This window comes from Meriones unguiculatus, chromosome 3, assembly GCF_030254825.1.
Source record: "Meriones unguiculatus strain TT.TT164.6M chromosome 3, Bangor_MerUng_6.1, whole genome shotgun sequence".
NCBI classification, from domain to species: domain Eukaryota; kingdom Metazoa; phylum Chordata; class Mammalia; order Rodentia; family Muridae; genus Meriones; species Meriones unguiculatus.
In genome coordinates this window covers 180,470,070-180,487,097 of record NC_083351.1, presented here as the reverse complement: position 1 = coordinate 180,487,097, position 17,028 = coordinate 180,470,070, and the positions used below count along the sequence as shown (strand labels likewise).

Sequence of the window (17,028 nt, the reverse complement as noted above, 5' to 3'; positions counted from 1 at the left end):
CTGAATTTTTTCAACATCTGAGTCAACACCTCCAGTTTCCCCAAGCATAAATCACACACCTTTATTTTCCCCTCACTCACCACTTAAGATCACTGCATCTTTTCTCCCTTCCCTCCTACAGGAGAATCACCTCGACCTCCAAACTGCAGGACTCCAAATCACCTCTGACCTAGTCCCCTTTCTCACAGCTCTCTCTTAAATCCAGCTGCTCCTTACAGCTTCCTCCTTTATCCCTTTTTGCCACGGTTTTAATGGAGGTCGGAGAATTTGCATGATTCGCTTCTCCTCTATCAGGACCAGGGATTGCACTCTCAAGTGTCTTTATCTGCTGAGCTGTCCTAGCCATGGCTTTTGCAATTTATTTCTATCCAATACCCAGGTCTCCAGTCTGATCCCAATCCTCCAGGATCTGAACTCTGTACCCTCTTAAAAGGGCAAGGGGAAAGGTATATAAAATCAGACAGCTAAGCATATAGGAAAGGCTTACTGGTTAATATTTAACTTAAACATATTTAAATTAGTAGCAGGAAGAGCCCTTCCGGAAGAGCTCTTCTATAGTGAGTGTCCACCACACAGGTGCTTTGTGTACATAATTACTAACTTACGAACCCTGTAGAGCAGGCTTGTCTGTACTTCAAAAGTCATAGTGTTGAAGGCTCAGAGATGTAACTATTCTAGAACCACAGTTATCAAATAAGACAATAAAGATTAAGTCTCGAATCTATTTCATCTCACTGCCCCATTTTATATCACTGTAGTACTGGATTGATGACATTGAATTAATTAGATTATTACTAAGACAAGTTCAGCATCATTATGAAGTCCATTTCCAATGTCTTGCTTGATTTCCAATGTCAGGCATGCATCTATCTATCTATCTGTCTGTTTGTCTGTCTATCTGTGACAGCACCTAATATTGTAGCCTTGGTTGACATATAGACCTGACTTGCTTCAAACTCAGAGAAATCTGCATGCTTCCACCTGCCACGTGCTTGGACTAAAGGCATGCACCACCACATCCAACTTCATTTTATTTTTAACTCTGTGTGTGTGTGTGTGTGTGTGTGTGCATGTGAGGTTGAGAAGGCAAAAAGAGGTCCTTGGATCCCCTAGAGCTGGGGTTACTGGTAGTTGTGAGGTCCTGGACACAGGTACTGGAAAATGAATTTCTGTCCTGTAAAAGCAAGGACAAAAAACATAGGCTCTTAACCCCAAGCCTCTCTCCAGCCCTGGCCTCTCCTTATTAACTCTCATAAACTGCTAAACATGGCAGAAAACAAACAAACAAGCAACAAAAAAACCAACCAACCAACCAAATAAACAAAAACAGGAAGTGGCTGCCTGGACCCAAAATACAATGTGCTTTTATTTCTTCTGTGCAGGAAGAAATCTCTGTGTAATGTCCTCCTGCCAATCACAATACTCTAGCAGTTTCTTCATCTGCCAACTTGTAGGATTCAGGAGAAGGCAAACTGAGGCAGGACCTACAGTGACGTGAACATGAAGCTTGTGTGTACATATGTATGTCTTTACCGTTACTCTGTATATTCTGATTCTCACCAGCAAATTATCATCTGTTCCAAGAAGAGCCCAAGGCAGGTGCTCCATTCCTATCCTAACAGGGACAAATGAGCACATGACCGGGGTTAATAAAGCATCTTTCATAGGTTTATTGGTCCATTACTTTAAGTTAACTGAGGTAAAGAATTTTTTTATTTACAAGCTAATAGTTTATCAAGCAATACAAATTCTTTGTTTACCTCAAAATGTAATACTAATTCCATAGTAAACAAAATTTCTTACATACAGATATACAAAAAAAAAAAAAAAAAAAAGTGGACAAGAACTTTGTGCCAGCATCAAAAATACAACAAAACAACTTGTTTTCTTTTTATACTCTCTAGCCATAATAAAGAAAAAAGGTGACATTCTTTTTTGGTAGTTTCTTGAGACAAAGACTTGGATCTGTAAATAAATCACTTTCTTATCAACACACATTCTTCACAGCTTTTGTTTTGGCTTAATGGCAGCGTGGAGAGATAGCACACAACAGGACTCCATACCTCGGAAGCCTTCTTTCTCTGAAAGTCTTAAACCTAAAGATTTAAAAAAAAAAAAAAAAAAAGTCCAAAAATTTGTTCCAATCCCCCCTTGAACAGTTAAAATACGAGTTAGAAAGTTTGCTGGCAGTTTGTTTCTGGGGAGTCTGTCAGATGTAGGCTGTCTCTCCATGTACTCCTGCCTCAGGCTTGAAGGGAAGAGGCACACGGAAACAGAAATGCAGTGAGCAGGGGCTCCGAGGGAGCGGCCCTGCCTCAGCACCATCTAGCCTGTGATGGTGCTGACTGTAAGATGCTGGTTTGTGCGGGTTTGTTCCTGGATGAAGGCCCAGCTGGCACAGCCAGTGCTTTGTTCTACCAATCCAAACGTTGCTTTGCAGTCTGGGAAAAACCCCTTCTCCCTTCAGCATCATTTCTGGCAGAGCTTGGGTCTCGGCGTCGGTCTCGTGGCGGAACATACGGCTGTGGCCCAGCCTGTCCAACAGCAGCATGCACACGTGTTCTCTGCTGTGACGTGGACTGTGGAAAGCCCATAGTCCCCCATACTTGAACAGTACTTCCAAGAGAAGCACGCCCAAATGCAGCTCTTTAGTACTGAACGAGTCAGAACAGGTTCTGTTTGGCATTTTAACCTTTGGAGAATATCTCTGGAGCCGATTCTGCAGAAGCAGAGCAAACCTTCCATGCTGCTGTATTCTAGAGGCGTCTCTGAAGCTATGCAATTAGTCACTGCTGATACTGTTTGTATCCTCCACTCCCGAATTATGCTAAAGCACACCATGTATTTCTCACTCAAAATCAAACAGCGCGTGGTCCCCGCTTCCTGATATTATTTCAAAGACCATTTGGTAACAGCAATATTTAATCTTGCCACCGGAAGGCCACCTTCCTGCCATTGCCCTCACCGTCTGGCTTCTGGGAGGACTGAAGACTGCCTATATTAACTTTCTAGACCAACTGCTTCCATGTGTAAAACTTTCTACGCAGACTTTTTAAAACACTAGCTGAAGAATAAGGCAATTAGTAGGTACTGACAAATTGTTACAAACTACAATTAGGCTTTTAACAGTCTGTGGCTTTCTCTGGATGTGTTGGTTTTCAAGTGCTGAGTGTATAAATACAAGACACATCTTATTGGTCTCTTAAAAGTGTTTTCCCCCCACAGCACTTATTTACAAATTACAGTAGTTAAAAACCACTTTGGGAACATGGTTTCTGCCACATAGAAAGGGTCGGACGGTCATACCTAGGGATATTTCAGACAGACATGACTAAGAAGTAACAGCCTGCCCTGTAACAGCCCTCACCTCACCCTTCCTGAACACAGAGAGTCCTGTCTTCTGATGTGCGCAACCACGGGGACACCTTCAAAATGGAACACTAGCAGCCTGCAGAGTGGGTTGGTAAAATATTGGGTCCCTGATTATTCAACTTATACACAGGGAAGAAGCGAGCAGCCCCAACATCCACACCTCATCTGTTTGGCCATTTTCCTCAACTGTACTGCTAAGTGCCACCTGCTGTCCGAGCAGAGAAAACCACATTTGATGAGAAGGCACATCTGATCTACTGCCATCCTGAAGGCTCTGGAAGAGAGAAGGCAACCCCAAATTCCCAACATAATTCTCTAAATGAGGGTGACTCAGGTCTCCCAGTCATATACTTAGCTTACTTGATTTCTGAAGACCCTCTCTGGGTCAGTGGGACCCGGAAGGCTGTGCCTCGCCCCAGCCACAGGCAGCTGATCCTCTGGGGGGAAAAAAAATCAGCCTTCAAGGTCACCAGCTCCACCTAGTGGGATGGAAGCCCAGTTCTAGTCCACCCTAAGCCCGCCATCAGTAGGGCCAAGAGCCTCCTAGGCTGGCCTTGGCCTTGCTCTACCCACCCCAACAAGCTCAGGGTAGTGTGGTGTAGGTGCACCTCCATGACTCAACTGACCTCACTGAAACAGAGTCAGCTACCCAGGGCATCAGGGCTACAGGGCAGGACCCTGAAACAGAGTCAGCTACCCAGGGCATCAGGGCTACAGGACAGGACCCTGAAACAGAGTCAGCTACCCAGGGCATCAGGGCTACAGGACAGGACCCTGAAACAGAGTCAGCTACCCAGGGCATCAGGGCTACAGGGCAGGACCCTGAAACAGAGTCAGCTACCCAGGGCATCAGGGCTACAGGACAGGACCCGACACACTCTGCGTGTTCTTTACTTGCTGTCCTAGAAGAGAAAATTGCCATCAAGCTCACTTCTGAAATCAAAACTGCCATTGAGCCCTTACCAAAAGCTGGAGTGTGCACGAATGGTTTCCTGTTTAAAGGCCGAAAGAACACCTACGCAACAACCAGCGCACTCCATTTGGCATGAAGGGACTTATCTTATATTCCACTTCTATGCCAAGGGCATGCTAGGTTTTCTTATTTCAGCTAAGGGAGAGATCTGCTGAGTTGAGAGCACCAAGCTCACTGCCTCCCTAACCCTACTCCTCATTCACCAGTAGTCACTGCTGAGCCTTCGGCGAGGATAAGACAGCCCCACACAGGCTGAGGAGTCATTCTCTCCTCACTCCAGAGCAAAGCCTGTTTGCAGTAGAGCAGCCCAGATTCTTCTTGCAAATTCCCAACACCGGCAGTGGTCTTTCCTGCTACAAACCACAAGTGTGCCCTAAATAGCCTCATCTCTCACATCTCCTTGGCTTTTCTGCCTTTGCAGATTCGAACCTGGTAAGCAAGCCCCCCCATTTCTCAGGACCTGGGTACTTATCTGAGCCAACTTTCATTTCACTGTCATGTGGTTAGGCTTCAAAAGCTCTCTCTATCCCTCTGCCTGCGGTAGAGAGTGTGGTCGTGCAGCCTAAAGGAAAAGTCTCGTGGAAAATAAACCAGAGGGGCCGCGACTTCAGGGCAAAACCTTTTTAACTCCAGAAAGTAATGGAGCCTCTCTGAGGCATTTTGGCACTGTAGTCTCTGAGCTATGTTTCGCGTGGGGAATCTCTTTTGTGCATGCTTGCGACTGTTGAGTTTGCAGAGCTCGGGGGAGGGGAGGGGAGGGAGGGGAAGGGGCCCCCTTCACTTTCCACTGCCCCTATTCTTCTGGACCAGCCTCCTCAGCTCACCAGCTGCTAGCCTGAGGACAGGGACAAGAGTGCCTCCTTGTGCATGGGTGTCCCTGGCTCTGCCACTGACATCATTCCTAGAGGAAAGAAAGTCTCTATTATTCCAGTTCTTTCTGGAAACTCAAAGCCTAGGAACACTGCTTACCAGGGGACATAAGCAGAACAAGAAAAAAATTTCAAGATGCATGAGAGCCATCTCTCATGAGGGAGGGCCTGCGGACCCTGCTTCCCTCTCCAGACTCCCCAGTGCAGCCCAGGGCTGTTTTTAACAAGGTTTACTTCCAGCATAACTAATCGGCACATAGGACTGACTTGGAGTTTCATCAAATTTTAGCTTCTCCATAATTCTTTCTGTAGTTCTTTTCAAGCATCATTACACCAGACACTGAGAAGCAAAGCTTCATGTTTCCCAAAGATGAACATCACTGCTGGCCAGCCTGCTGTCCCCTGATGCACATCAATGGGGGCCTGTTGGGGTCTAGACGCTCTACCAGCGTGCTTGGGGTGGCTCTGAGCATTCACACCCGCACCCGATGGTTTGGAGGTAGAATGAGATGCTGAGTCACTGGAATTGGGTGTGCGAACCGTCGTTCTTACTCTTCTGCTTCAGCAGCTCATTGCTATTTGTACCAAAAAAAAAAAAAAAAAAAAAAAAAATTTCACATCAAAGGATTTTGGGATGGCACAGATGGGGTTTAGGCAAGTACCGATAGATGCAGGAATTATTACTTCAATCACAAATTTGTCAAATGTGAGGAAAAGACAAATTGTCTCATGCTGTCTAGCCAATGTCCTGTGATGTCCAGATGCAGCTGACTGAGGCCGACTCCATGTTAGAGGGAGTGACAGGACTTGGCATGAGGTGTGTTGACTCGACTGCAAATTGACTCGTGTGTGAAGCCATGCTCCACTTCATCTTACAAACAACACCCTTCCATCTACCTGTAGCTCAGATTTATGGATTTTTAGCAAAGAGTCACAGGTCGAAGAATGTACTATGCAGCTTCTTCTCAGCAAGAATATATGGAAGAGCTCCTTTGTGACTGTTGGTTTTATGGCAATTTGAAAAGTTTCAAATGAAGACTTTAAACACAGCCTGCAACTCCCAGATTTGAGCTGCAAATGGAGCTTTCCACAGGGAGCAGAGCAAAGAGTCCGCTGCCACTCTTCTCGTCTCTGAGGGACCTGCAGATGCTTTTCTTCCTCACCACGGAACTTTGAAGGTTAAAACACCCATGTGGAGTAATTACACTGAGTTTACAAATCAGCCATGACAAGGCAACACACAGCCCTCACCACCACGCTGCCCAGTCAGCGGGCACAGCAGGAAGTGCTGAACTAGACATATTTGGTGAGGTAAAGGCGACATCGGGGCTAGGGCTTGGCACATGGGAACATCACTGACTGTAAAACAGCAGCTGCTCCCGAACAGGTCTAATTTCTTCATAATGACGGTTAACAAGCAACACTAAGACCTTCGCAGAGAAAAATGCACCTTTTTTCCCAGTTCACACCAAAAAGCTTTTCCTCTACTGCGTTCTGGTGTCAGAAACAAGATCCGGGCGCATTCCCTTCAGCTTCCTGAGGCATCACATAAGGACAAGGACGCTGGCTTGCTCATTCAGGCATCAACGCTCACAGACACTGATTTAAATGGCCCCATGTGAACCAAAACAAGTAAATGGATGCCACTCATCACGAGCAGGCAGGAGGCCACAGCCACAGCTACAGGCCACTGTAAATTAAGGGCTTTCCAAGAAGGTCCCCACACCCCTTCCATGCTGGGACAGGTCAGTGCCCTCAGGGTAAAGTGCAGAGCCACAGGCTCTCCACAGCTGCCGTAGTCTTGTCTCCCCGTGTCCCTGAAAAGCAGGACCTGGGTTTTGTCCAACAATAGCAACTGGACTGCTCCAAAGTGATGGCATTTGTCATCTGGTGGGGACTGTCCTGCCCCTCAGTCTCAAGTCTTCGTAGTGCTCCCTTTAGGAGGGCTCTTCACAACACAGAGGTATGCTTCTGCTGAGAGATGACTACAGCCTCACAGGCTCCACCAAGAATAAATACTAACCGAAAACAACTGTGGGGCGGGGAGAACGTATACACAGGAGGTGCTGCTGTGCTCTTTTCCCACGGCCACCCCTCCGGCACCGCGGCGACATTCTGGTCAGGGCACCATGCCCTGTGGAGGCAGAAGTGTCTCTGTTCCAAGAACAAATCTACTTGGCCTCTTGCTTCTCTTGCAGTAGTGGAATAATTGACTCCCACGCCATGAGGCACTGAAACGACAACATCCACGAAGAGTCAGCTGTTAGTCTGATTCTGTCGGCTCACCTCTGTCTAGTGGTGCCTACACCTGTTATCAATACCAGTATCAAAAGGGGTGGCGACAGGTGTTTGGAACGTGTCCCCCATCTTTATGAGAGAGCAATGTCCTGACAAGGCTTGCATGCATTCATGATAGTGTGAAGACTACACCCAGTGAGTGGAGACGGAGCCACTCTAAGGAGATCTTCACCTTGACTAAGCAAAAGCCAGACCAGGCAGGAAATGTTGAATGAGAAGCCCAGTTCTGAGCCCTGATGGAGACACAGTGGGAGGTGTGGGTGGGGCTTGTACAAGGATGCAAACCTGAGCCAGCCACCTGAGTCAGGGTGGGTGGGAAACCTGCTACTTACCAAGCTGAAGTCTGGTGTGCTTGGTAGGGCCACTTAGATAATTTCTATATTTATTCTGTGTATGTGAGGGTGAGGGCAAATGTACCATGACATCAGTTCTTTCCTCCCACCATGGGGTTTCCAGGGATCAAATTCAGGCTGGCAGGCTGGCAGGCTGGCAGACGGCACCTTTACCACCCCAACCCCCACTGAGCCATCCCACCAGGCCAACGATCAAGTTTTATTAGGCCCAAATACTGTATGTATTTTATTATTGTTTATTATCACATGGTTCACAGTTAGAACATGAATGCAAACTGATACTCCTTTCAGTGCAAGCGCCTTCCTTTCTGATCCTTGGGACATGCCAACAACTTAGAAGACCTGGGCACTGGGAGTGGCTGGCCCAGTGGACATGGTCCTCCCTCTCAAGAGCCTCTTGCAAAAGGGAAGGGCAAGCCCACTCTACTAGACAGCCTTGGGGTGAAAGAGGAGAGGACTCTACACTGAGTCACACGGGGAGGAGAGAGGCAGTACCTGATCCAAGCAGAAAGAGGAGTGGTGAAACCTCTCTCCCAGATACCTTCTGAGGCTGGGGAGGAACCAGACTCAGAAGTCTGTCCTAAATAAGGAAGGGCTAGCCAGCCAGAAGGAGCTTGCTTCCAGCAATGGACCTGAAGAGAGGCCCATAGCGTTTTAAAGTCAGGCCACCCCTTCTTAGCTACAAGGGCCTTTCTGCATGTCCCAATAAGAACTATGGCTGATCAAACTTTCTTTTCAGTCCTCAAATGTGCCAAAGCTCTTTTCTTGCTTAGTGACCGTGCATATACTGTTTCCTTTGTCAGATCTTTGATTCTAAGGCTCAGAGTAAATGTTATTTCAATAGACTGGTCTTTCCTGCCCACTCCACTAGGCCTCTAGTATTTTTTTCCTTGTTCCTTTCCTTCAGCATCCTTATTGACCCTTACTTTTGGGAAGCTATCATTAGAGCATCACTGACAGACTGGGGATGCTTACAGGGTTGTGCAAATCCTGCTATTTACCAACTTTGTATACAATCCCTTGCATACAAAAAGTACAGGGGAAAAAAAAAGTCAAATGTGTGTAGAAGCCAAAACTAGGCCTCAAGATAGTGGCTCTGTTTATGTACAATGGAAAGACACAGACATGAGCCCTGGGTTTGCATTCTGAGACTTTCAAGATGTTGGATTCATTCACAGCAGGCATGATGGAGACACTGGACTGGGCTGTTTTAGCCTGGGAAGTAAGAGCACGGAGCTGTCTTTTATTGAGGGTCTGCACATGCTGGTTTGTTCTAGTAACTCACATGTGCATTTTCCTTTATCTTCACAGTCATCTTGCAAAACTGATCAGCACTTCCAAATGAGGAAAGAGAGGGGTAGGTAGGTGCCTTGCCAACACTCAGCCAGCAGAAGGAGGCTTTGACTTCCTAGCTCTGGGGAGGTAGGATGCCCCCGACAGGTGTGGCCCCTGTCTTCTAAGCTGTGTGTGGGGACAATCCAGACCTATGGTTCCATCAACTAAATACTTATAATTTGGTACTCAAAGGCTATGTCAGTTTGGGAGGAATCTTAAACTTCTGTGAGTGTTGACTTCCTTAGTTTCAAATTGAAAATCATAAAATCCTCTTTGTCATACTACTTGCCATGAGCCATGTGGCCTGGTATCCTAGAATCTTCACTAAAGGCAAAGGAACGAAGAAAAGACAGACACACAGGTACACAACGTGCAATAAAGACGGGATCGGGTGGGAGTGTGCTCACGCCGACAGAGGCCTCCTACTGCCAGCAACACAGAACTTCAGTGAGTTTATTAGAAATAGCACAGGGGGAGGAGTTAGCTAGATCTCTGTAGGCGAGCAGTCTTAGGCTCTAAGCATCTGGAAAGAGGAAGCTGTCTACAGCTCTAGTCTTTTCACGTCCTGATCAATTGTTCACAATTGCTCATACTCAGAGCCCAAGGAAAGCTTTGCTATCCTTCAAGCCTGGCCCAGATGATGAAATGGATTTGTCAATTTCCCATGGGTTGAAGTCTTTTGAGTGCTTGGAATGGGTCAACAATACATACTCATGGAAGACTCAGGCCTTCCTGAGAACCACACCTCTTAGCAGTGGTTCAGAGTTCAATTTAATGAGCAGACACAGGCTAAGTAAGCACCCAGGGCAGAGCCAGTTCAGAAGCAGCAGGGCCTCCAGACAGAAGTCAGGGAAGGGAGGGGGTACCTTTGTCTTCCTGTCTTCTCTTTAGCAAACTGGGAAAAGTACAGGCACGTCACCTCAGAGCAGCAGCCACAACCTCAGCAATGCCGAGGCCAAGGACATACGCAGCTGCCCTTTTACTACTTTGTGGGTTCTTCTCCCTTCCACCCGTCACCCCTTTTTTTCTTCCCTTTCAACCCCCTAACACTAGACAAGACAGAAAAAAGGACAGACAGGAAAGGACAGAGATCCTTGAATAAAGTCAGGGGTCAGAAAGGGGGTGATGTCATCATCAGACTACTGCCTGCTGATTAGGGATGTCAAGTTTCTTAGGGCAAGTTTGATCTTCCCTGTCAGGGTAGCTAATTTCTTGTTGTTTGTTCTTTGTGCATGACTACTTAACAAACCAAGACCAACAGCAACCAGCAATTCCCCCCACCTCCCACCCTAGACTTTATCTACCCTCTGAAAAGTCCCCAGAATTTCAAACATCACACAATCACAGAGACTACCAACAGCAGGCAAAATCATGCCCTAGATAGAGCATGAGGCAAATCATAGTCAGCTACTGTGGACAATCTGAAGCTGCACCTTCAGATTGGGATTAAAACAAAAACACATTCTTAAAGTATTTCTGTGTTTTTTAAATTGTTACAACAGACATGTCCTAGGGCTATAAACTAGAAGATACAGCCTGTGCCTAGCATCTTCCCACAGGGTGAGAGGCTCCTGTTTCCAGCAGCCGAATTTCAAGACCACAGTTCTTGCAGTTGAAACTGGGCCATTGTTTAACTGTAAGGTGGCAACAAAAGGACATCAAGAGTTATTACCAGAAATGACTTCAAATTATACACATCAGGAGTGAAACTTGATTTAAGGAGCTGGCTCTCTCCCTCTTCCCCTCTCTTCCCGAGCGTGTGTGTGTGTGTGTGTGTTAATGTAAATGTTTATGAGGTCCATAAATCAAGCTCTTTTTAATAGCATTGTTTTCCTGTGTAATTCCATATACCTTTATTTTAGTGTATAAGAAGAGTATTTTAAAGTTTAGCACTTAAAAACAATCACTTTTGGGGGCTGGAGAGATGGCTCAACAGTTAAGAGCACTGACTGCTCTTCCAAAGGTCCTGAGTTCAATTCCCAGCAACCACATGGCGGCTCACACCATCTGCAGTAATGGGATCAGATTCCTTCTTCTGGCATACATGAAGCAGAACACTTATAAACATTAAAAAAAAAAAAAAAAAAAAAAAAAGACAGTCTTTCAGTGAAATGTCTGTCAGCCTCAACAGATGACTAAAGGAGGTATATGGCACAGTGGGAATGAAGAGCCCTTTATGTGGAACCACAGGTAACATGAAGCACCCCAAACCCTCCATTAACATGCCAGGCTCACGGATCTGGGAAGCAGCCAGCCGTCCAGATCAGAGCCACTTCCTCCGCAGGGTGTAAGAGGAGCCAAGGAGAGCTGGGTCTCTGCTTCGAAACTCAGCACAGCTCTTCTAGGGCAGCTTCGGCGAGGCAGGGTAGGGACAGGACAGGTGGGTCATGCTTTGGGATGTCTGGAGACCCCCGCGATGGGCTCTGCTACTAGGAACCGCAGTGGCATGGGCCTGCTCCTCACCTTCTCATAATACTGGATGTTCTTGTCAGCCAAGCCCACCAGCAGCTGCCGGAAGTCATGCCGCTTGCTGCTCTGCCACCTCTCCATGTCCGCCTTCAGGTCAGCGTTGAAGCACTCCATCCTGTCCTGGCACTTCTCCACATCTGCGGGCACCTGGAAGGGAAAGAGATTTGTGGCTTTGAAGTGCGGTTGCTTTCTCTACTGTGAGCGCCTCCTCAAACATTTGGGGGCCAAATGCTAAATTAAAATGTCAAAATGCTCCCTGGAAAGCAGACCTTGGGGTTCCAGGATTTATGGAAGAGTTTGTAAAAAGCACTATCCTGGCCCAAACATCATCCAATCCATTCAGGCAGAGCAGAGGCACACGGGAACCCGGCCCTCTGTGTCACCTGAGGAAGGTGGTTTGGTATCCTTTAGGAGTTACTCAGCCAGGCTGATAAACTTTGCACACACACACACAGCAGCAGCAGCAGCAGCACAGTCCTGCATTGTGTTGGAACTAGAAAAAAAGGGTTTCCTTTTCTGGTCACATGGACCCTCCAGTGCTTGTGATGTCTGAGAATGCCTTTCCTCATTTATCCGAGTGAACTGTAATAAGGCTACTGGCCAGCTGCCTCCTCTGAACTCCACATCATACATAAACTGGGACCCTCCTGTGCTCTGGGTGGCAGGTAAACAGAAAGTCTCAGACCACCAGAGAAATCACTGAAGGGTATCAAAACAATCTGAAGCATAATACAGCAAGTGGTGTCACGCTTTTTCATAAAGGTTTAGAAACTTTCTCAAAAGGGATGTGCGTCCCCTGGGTTTCATGACCTTCACCCTGCTATGGTGAGCTGCATTCATCCCACATGGCTGTGAGGGCCTCCAGCTAACAGTGGTTTTCCAAAGCCAGATTTTCTGTCTTATCCTAAGTGCTTCAATGGGCCCTTACGGCGATGGAGGCTCAGTATGCCCAAAACTAGGCCAACATTTGCCAGAAGCAAGTGTGACCTTGAAGGTCCCAAGAGCCCAAATGTTCTAAAGCTACAGGAGCAACTATTGAGAGCTAGGTCTGCCTACCAGAACAACGCCAGCACGGCACGGACAAGCTGAGGGAGCTGGCACCTCCCCTGGTGAAGCTGCCCTGCTTCAGGAGCACGAGGACCGCTGACAGCTCGACACTCGGGCTTGCAGGCAGCCAACACTGTGACTGTGTCCTGTGTGCTTTTGTGACAACGGATGAGAAACATCTGCATTTCTCTTGCTTCAGCACTTTCCTTTTTGTGACTGAGGTACTGTGAGTCATGCTCCTGTGTCTGACAGGCATTGGGATGGCAATATCCAAGGATAATGAATGGGTGCTGTGGGACAGAGCTGGGGAGGGACCAGTGAGGAAGAGCTGTCAGCGCTGGGACCTAAGTTTGAATCCCTGACATCCATATAAAAGCTACCCTGGGCAGGGTGGTCCTGGGCTGTACAAGAAAGTCAACTGGGCAAGTCATAGCAAATCAGCAAGCAGCAGTCCTCTGTGGCTTTTGCTTCGGTTCCTGCCTTAGCTTCCTGCAATGGACTGTGACCAGGAAGACTGTGCGTGTGTGCGTGTACATAAGTGCCAAATAAACCCTTTTCTCCCCCATTGCTTTTGGTTGTGGTCTTTATTATAGCAATAGAAAGCAAACTATGATAAAAAGTGACTTCTGAGTTTTTTTTTTTTTAATACTTATTTCTTGGCTCATAATCAGCAAGGAGCCTGCAGCTTTCGCCCAGCCTTGGCTGGAGGTTGTCCTGACCTTGGGACGATCTTCCTTTCTCAGAGCCACAGCTTCCAGTTTGGCTTCATACTCTGCTTGCACTTGGTCCCTCTTCTTCAATACACCCTGTTGAAGGCAGCGAGAAGCATGTAATAGCCTGCAAAGGGGCCTCGGTTCCCCACCCTCCCCAAATCCCAGGGTCCTGAGCCCAGCCACATGTCCCCAGGTCCAGAAGCTGAACAACACCAGCTGTGAGGACAGGAGGGAGGCAGGAGAACCAATCCTAGAGTGGGCTTTCCATGAAGCAACCCCTCCTGATGGCGACAGCAACAAGTTTTGGGAAGAGCAAGTGGGGAAGACGTGCACCTCTGCCATACTGGCCCAGGCTCAGCTTTACCGTGTACACTGAGCTGTATGCTTAAGATGCAGGGCTGCCTCTGGGTTCAGTGGAAAAGCCATAAAAACAGCTCTTAACTATGATTATTAATTTATATAATTGACAAGAATCGTACATGTTTACTCTGCATAAAGTGTTTCAAAGTACATGTGTATTATGGTGTGGCTAAACTGAACTAATTAACAGGTACTACCTTGTGCTTATTTTTTGTGGTGACAGCATTTACATGTACTCTCAGCGATTTTCATGAATACACCAATCACGTGTACACTAATCATATAGCTACTGTCACTATATTATAAAATGACTACAGGAGAGTTCTTGACTCTTTAACCTGTTGGGCTGCTCCCTGGTGGACTGATATGTCCACTGTTCCATTAGCTACTGTTTGCTCCACTGTGTCAAGGACAGAGACTCGGTCCCTACGTGAGGGCTCAGTCTGAGAGGTCCTGACGTATGAGGGTGTGTGTGCAAGAGCTCTGCACAGGGTCTGAGTCCCCAGAGCCATGCAGCAAGCTTGCCAGGGAGAATGGCAATGGGCGCAATGACAGCCAGCGCGGAGGAACAGACGTGAGGCAAAGCTGGTGCTCAGTGAAAGGCATAAGGACCATGCTGGCGCCTGAGAGCCGATCGCCCCTTGAGCCCTTGCGCTCCCTTCCCTTCCTCAGGCTCAGCTCTGCTGCTCTGACCCTGAGAGCGAGACACAAGAGCTTGCAGCTCTTCCCCGACCTTCTTCTGGTTCTGGTTCGTTAAAAATGGCAAGCCAGGAATGGTGAGAGCCTTCTTACCCACCGAGAAGCCACAGTTCCAAGACAGTTCCTAATCATAAAGATTCTCTACAGGGGACCTTCCAATACAGCGTGGAGTTGGGGCAGGAAGGATCCCCTCCTGGACTAAGTGGAGGCACTTGGTGCCCCTGGGGACATAGTCACTCTAGGGCCCATCTTCTAACAGAAATTATCAACACTGGGAGCCCCAAGTCTTCTCCTTTAGAATTTACTTTGAAGAGTATATAATCTGTAATCATCTTCCAGGTGGGCCATTCCTCTTTCTCCTAATGAGATTCATTCCCCACACTCCCGAATGTCACCAATGGAACTTTCTGTTGTGATAGAAACATTCTATAACACAGCTGTCACTAGCCCCATCTGACTATTGAATACTTGACATGTGGGTGTGACGGAAGAAATGGATTTGTGTTTGTGTGTGTCTGTGTGCAAGGGTGAGCATGTGTGTGTGTGTGTGTGTGTGTGTGTGCGTGTGCGTGTGCGCGCACATGTGAGTGTAGGTTCCCAAGACCAGGTCTTGATCCCCTGAACCTTGACGTATAGACAGTTGTGAATCACCCAACATGGGTGCTGAAACCATAATTTGTATACTTTGCAAGAGCAGAAAGTGCTCTTAACCACTGAGTGTTCTTCTAGCCCTGAATTTTGATTTATTTCTTTAAATTTAAAGTTAAATGAATGTTTTTATGGCCAGTCACTACCACATTAGATAGGTTAAATCTATAAAGCAAACCAAAAGAAAAACAAAAACCTCAGGTCATTTCTGGTTTCACAAAGTCTGGGCTATAATCTAAATGTCTGGTGCCTGTAGTACTGAAATGTCCTCTCCACCCAAGATATAAACGCATGATGGATCTGTGGGGGCAATGGCCTTCCCCCAGCATGCGAGCACACTCCCCTTCACAGAATGCTGCCCATCTTCCTGGAAGAAACAGGCATTTCCAGTCTAGTACTTCAAGGAAGGAAGCCACACAGACACGTTCCCTGTGGTGTGACAAGAATCTCAGAACCAATGTTCCTGAGACAATGCTTTGGACTGTCGGCCTAGTGGATGTTTTCTCTCCCTGCTTTTTAATGTCCCTTTGTTGAGGATATCAAGACTCCTGAGGGGAGGGACGTGGGAGAAGATGAAACCACCTAGATTATTGCCATAGTCCAACTACTCATCCCATTCCACCAACAAGACAAGAGGACCTCAGATGATGCCATGTCCCTCCTCCCAGTCCATGGGCGGCTCCTCTGTCTAAGCCTGTGCCACCCAAGCTCACCTGGAGCGAATGGGATGCTGTCCTCCTGAGCAGGCTGGTAGGAGGACCTGGGCTTGTAGCCAAGAATCACTGGACAACATAAAAGGCTCCCAACAAGCTGGTGAAGGCGAAGGACACAGAGCCTACTGTCCAAATGAGACCTGCACAGTGACAATGGTGGCCTGTCTCTGAGGCCACACTGCTGGAATACAGGGCAGCAGCAACTCTGTTTCCACCGTCTTCTGACTTAGGGTTTCACAGTCTGACCACAACCCAGCCATGCCGAAGGCTGGGCATCTTCTCTAGGGACCCTCTACACACTGCTGGCCATGCTAAGGATGCCTCCCACCCCAACCACACAATCTGTGGGGAGACAACTGGCTAAACCAGCCTATGACAGTGAGAGAGCATTGATCTTAGAATGAAAGCCCAGAGGCTTCATCTACAGCCAGGCCCCTACTTCCGCCTCCGAGGGACAACTAGAAGCCACCCTAGTCTCCCACAGCCCTCTCCGTATCCCTAGCTTTCCTCCTCCATTTCTGCCTTTCAGTATCAGGATTCATCAACCTCGGGGCAGAGAATAAAACAAAAGAGCTTTGACTTCCATGTCGGTGAGGGAGCAGACAACAAACAAAGAAACAGTCATGAAGTGTCACCAAGGAAAAGTAAAGCAGGGACAAATGGGAAGCCTGAGGCCTTGGGGACAAGAAGGGCACTTCTCCTGGGTGTTCAGATGGACAGCCCTGCAGCACGACTACTGGTCCTGATAATCTGGACCGTCTCTAGCCTTCTGGACAGATGGAGAGAAGGCTAATGACTCTGCTTAGCACTCACTATTAACAAGAAAATTGAGAGGAAAAATTTAAAATGGGAAGAGATTTTAATATATTTAAGAAACCTATCAGTGAATATATGGATTCTGATGGCTTTGGGGAGAAGGACTGTAAAAACTGAGACAATGTGACCATTACTAGATGTGACCATAGTAAGAAACTGGTTTTCTAAATTCTGTTTCTCTTCATTGGTCTCTGACTCTTCCTCTCCCCTTTCCTCTCCCCCCGTGTGTTTGTGTATGTGCCTGTGTGTCTGTATGTAGTGTATTCCATACCCGTTCATGCAGAAAGAGCCCAGAAGAGGCACTGGGTGGCTCTCTCTCTTAGTCCCCACTTACTCTTCTGAGACAGGCCTCTCACAGAACCT

The 17,028-nt window shown here is 47.4% G+C and overlaps 1 protein-coding gene across 2 annotated transcripts in view; it reads right to left on the bottom strand.

Moving 5' to 3' along the window:
* Nucleotides 1-1,646: 1,646 nt before the first annotated feature.
* Nucleotides 1,647-17,028, bottom strand: part of Snx30 (sorting nexin family member 30) — a 95,741-nt gene continuing 80,359 nt past the window's right edge. The window contains exons 7-9 of one of the 2 annotated variants that reach the window (XM_060381150.1): nucleotides 13,436-13,522; nucleotides 11,664-11,816; nucleotides 1,647-7,445 (exon numbers count right to left, since the gene is read on the bottom strand). In XM_060381150.1, the coding sequence (XP_060237133.1) occupies nucleotides 7,386-7,445; nucleotides 11,664-11,816; nucleotides 13,436-13,522 (300 nt within the window). In that variant the 3' untranslated portion in view covers nucleotides 1,647-7,385. Of the gene's footprint in view, nucleotides 7,446-7,477; nucleotides 11,551-11,663; nucleotides 11,817-13,435; nucleotides 13,523-17,028 lie in introns of those variants that run through there. The other variant, XM_060381151.1, reaches the window with a different exon arrangement.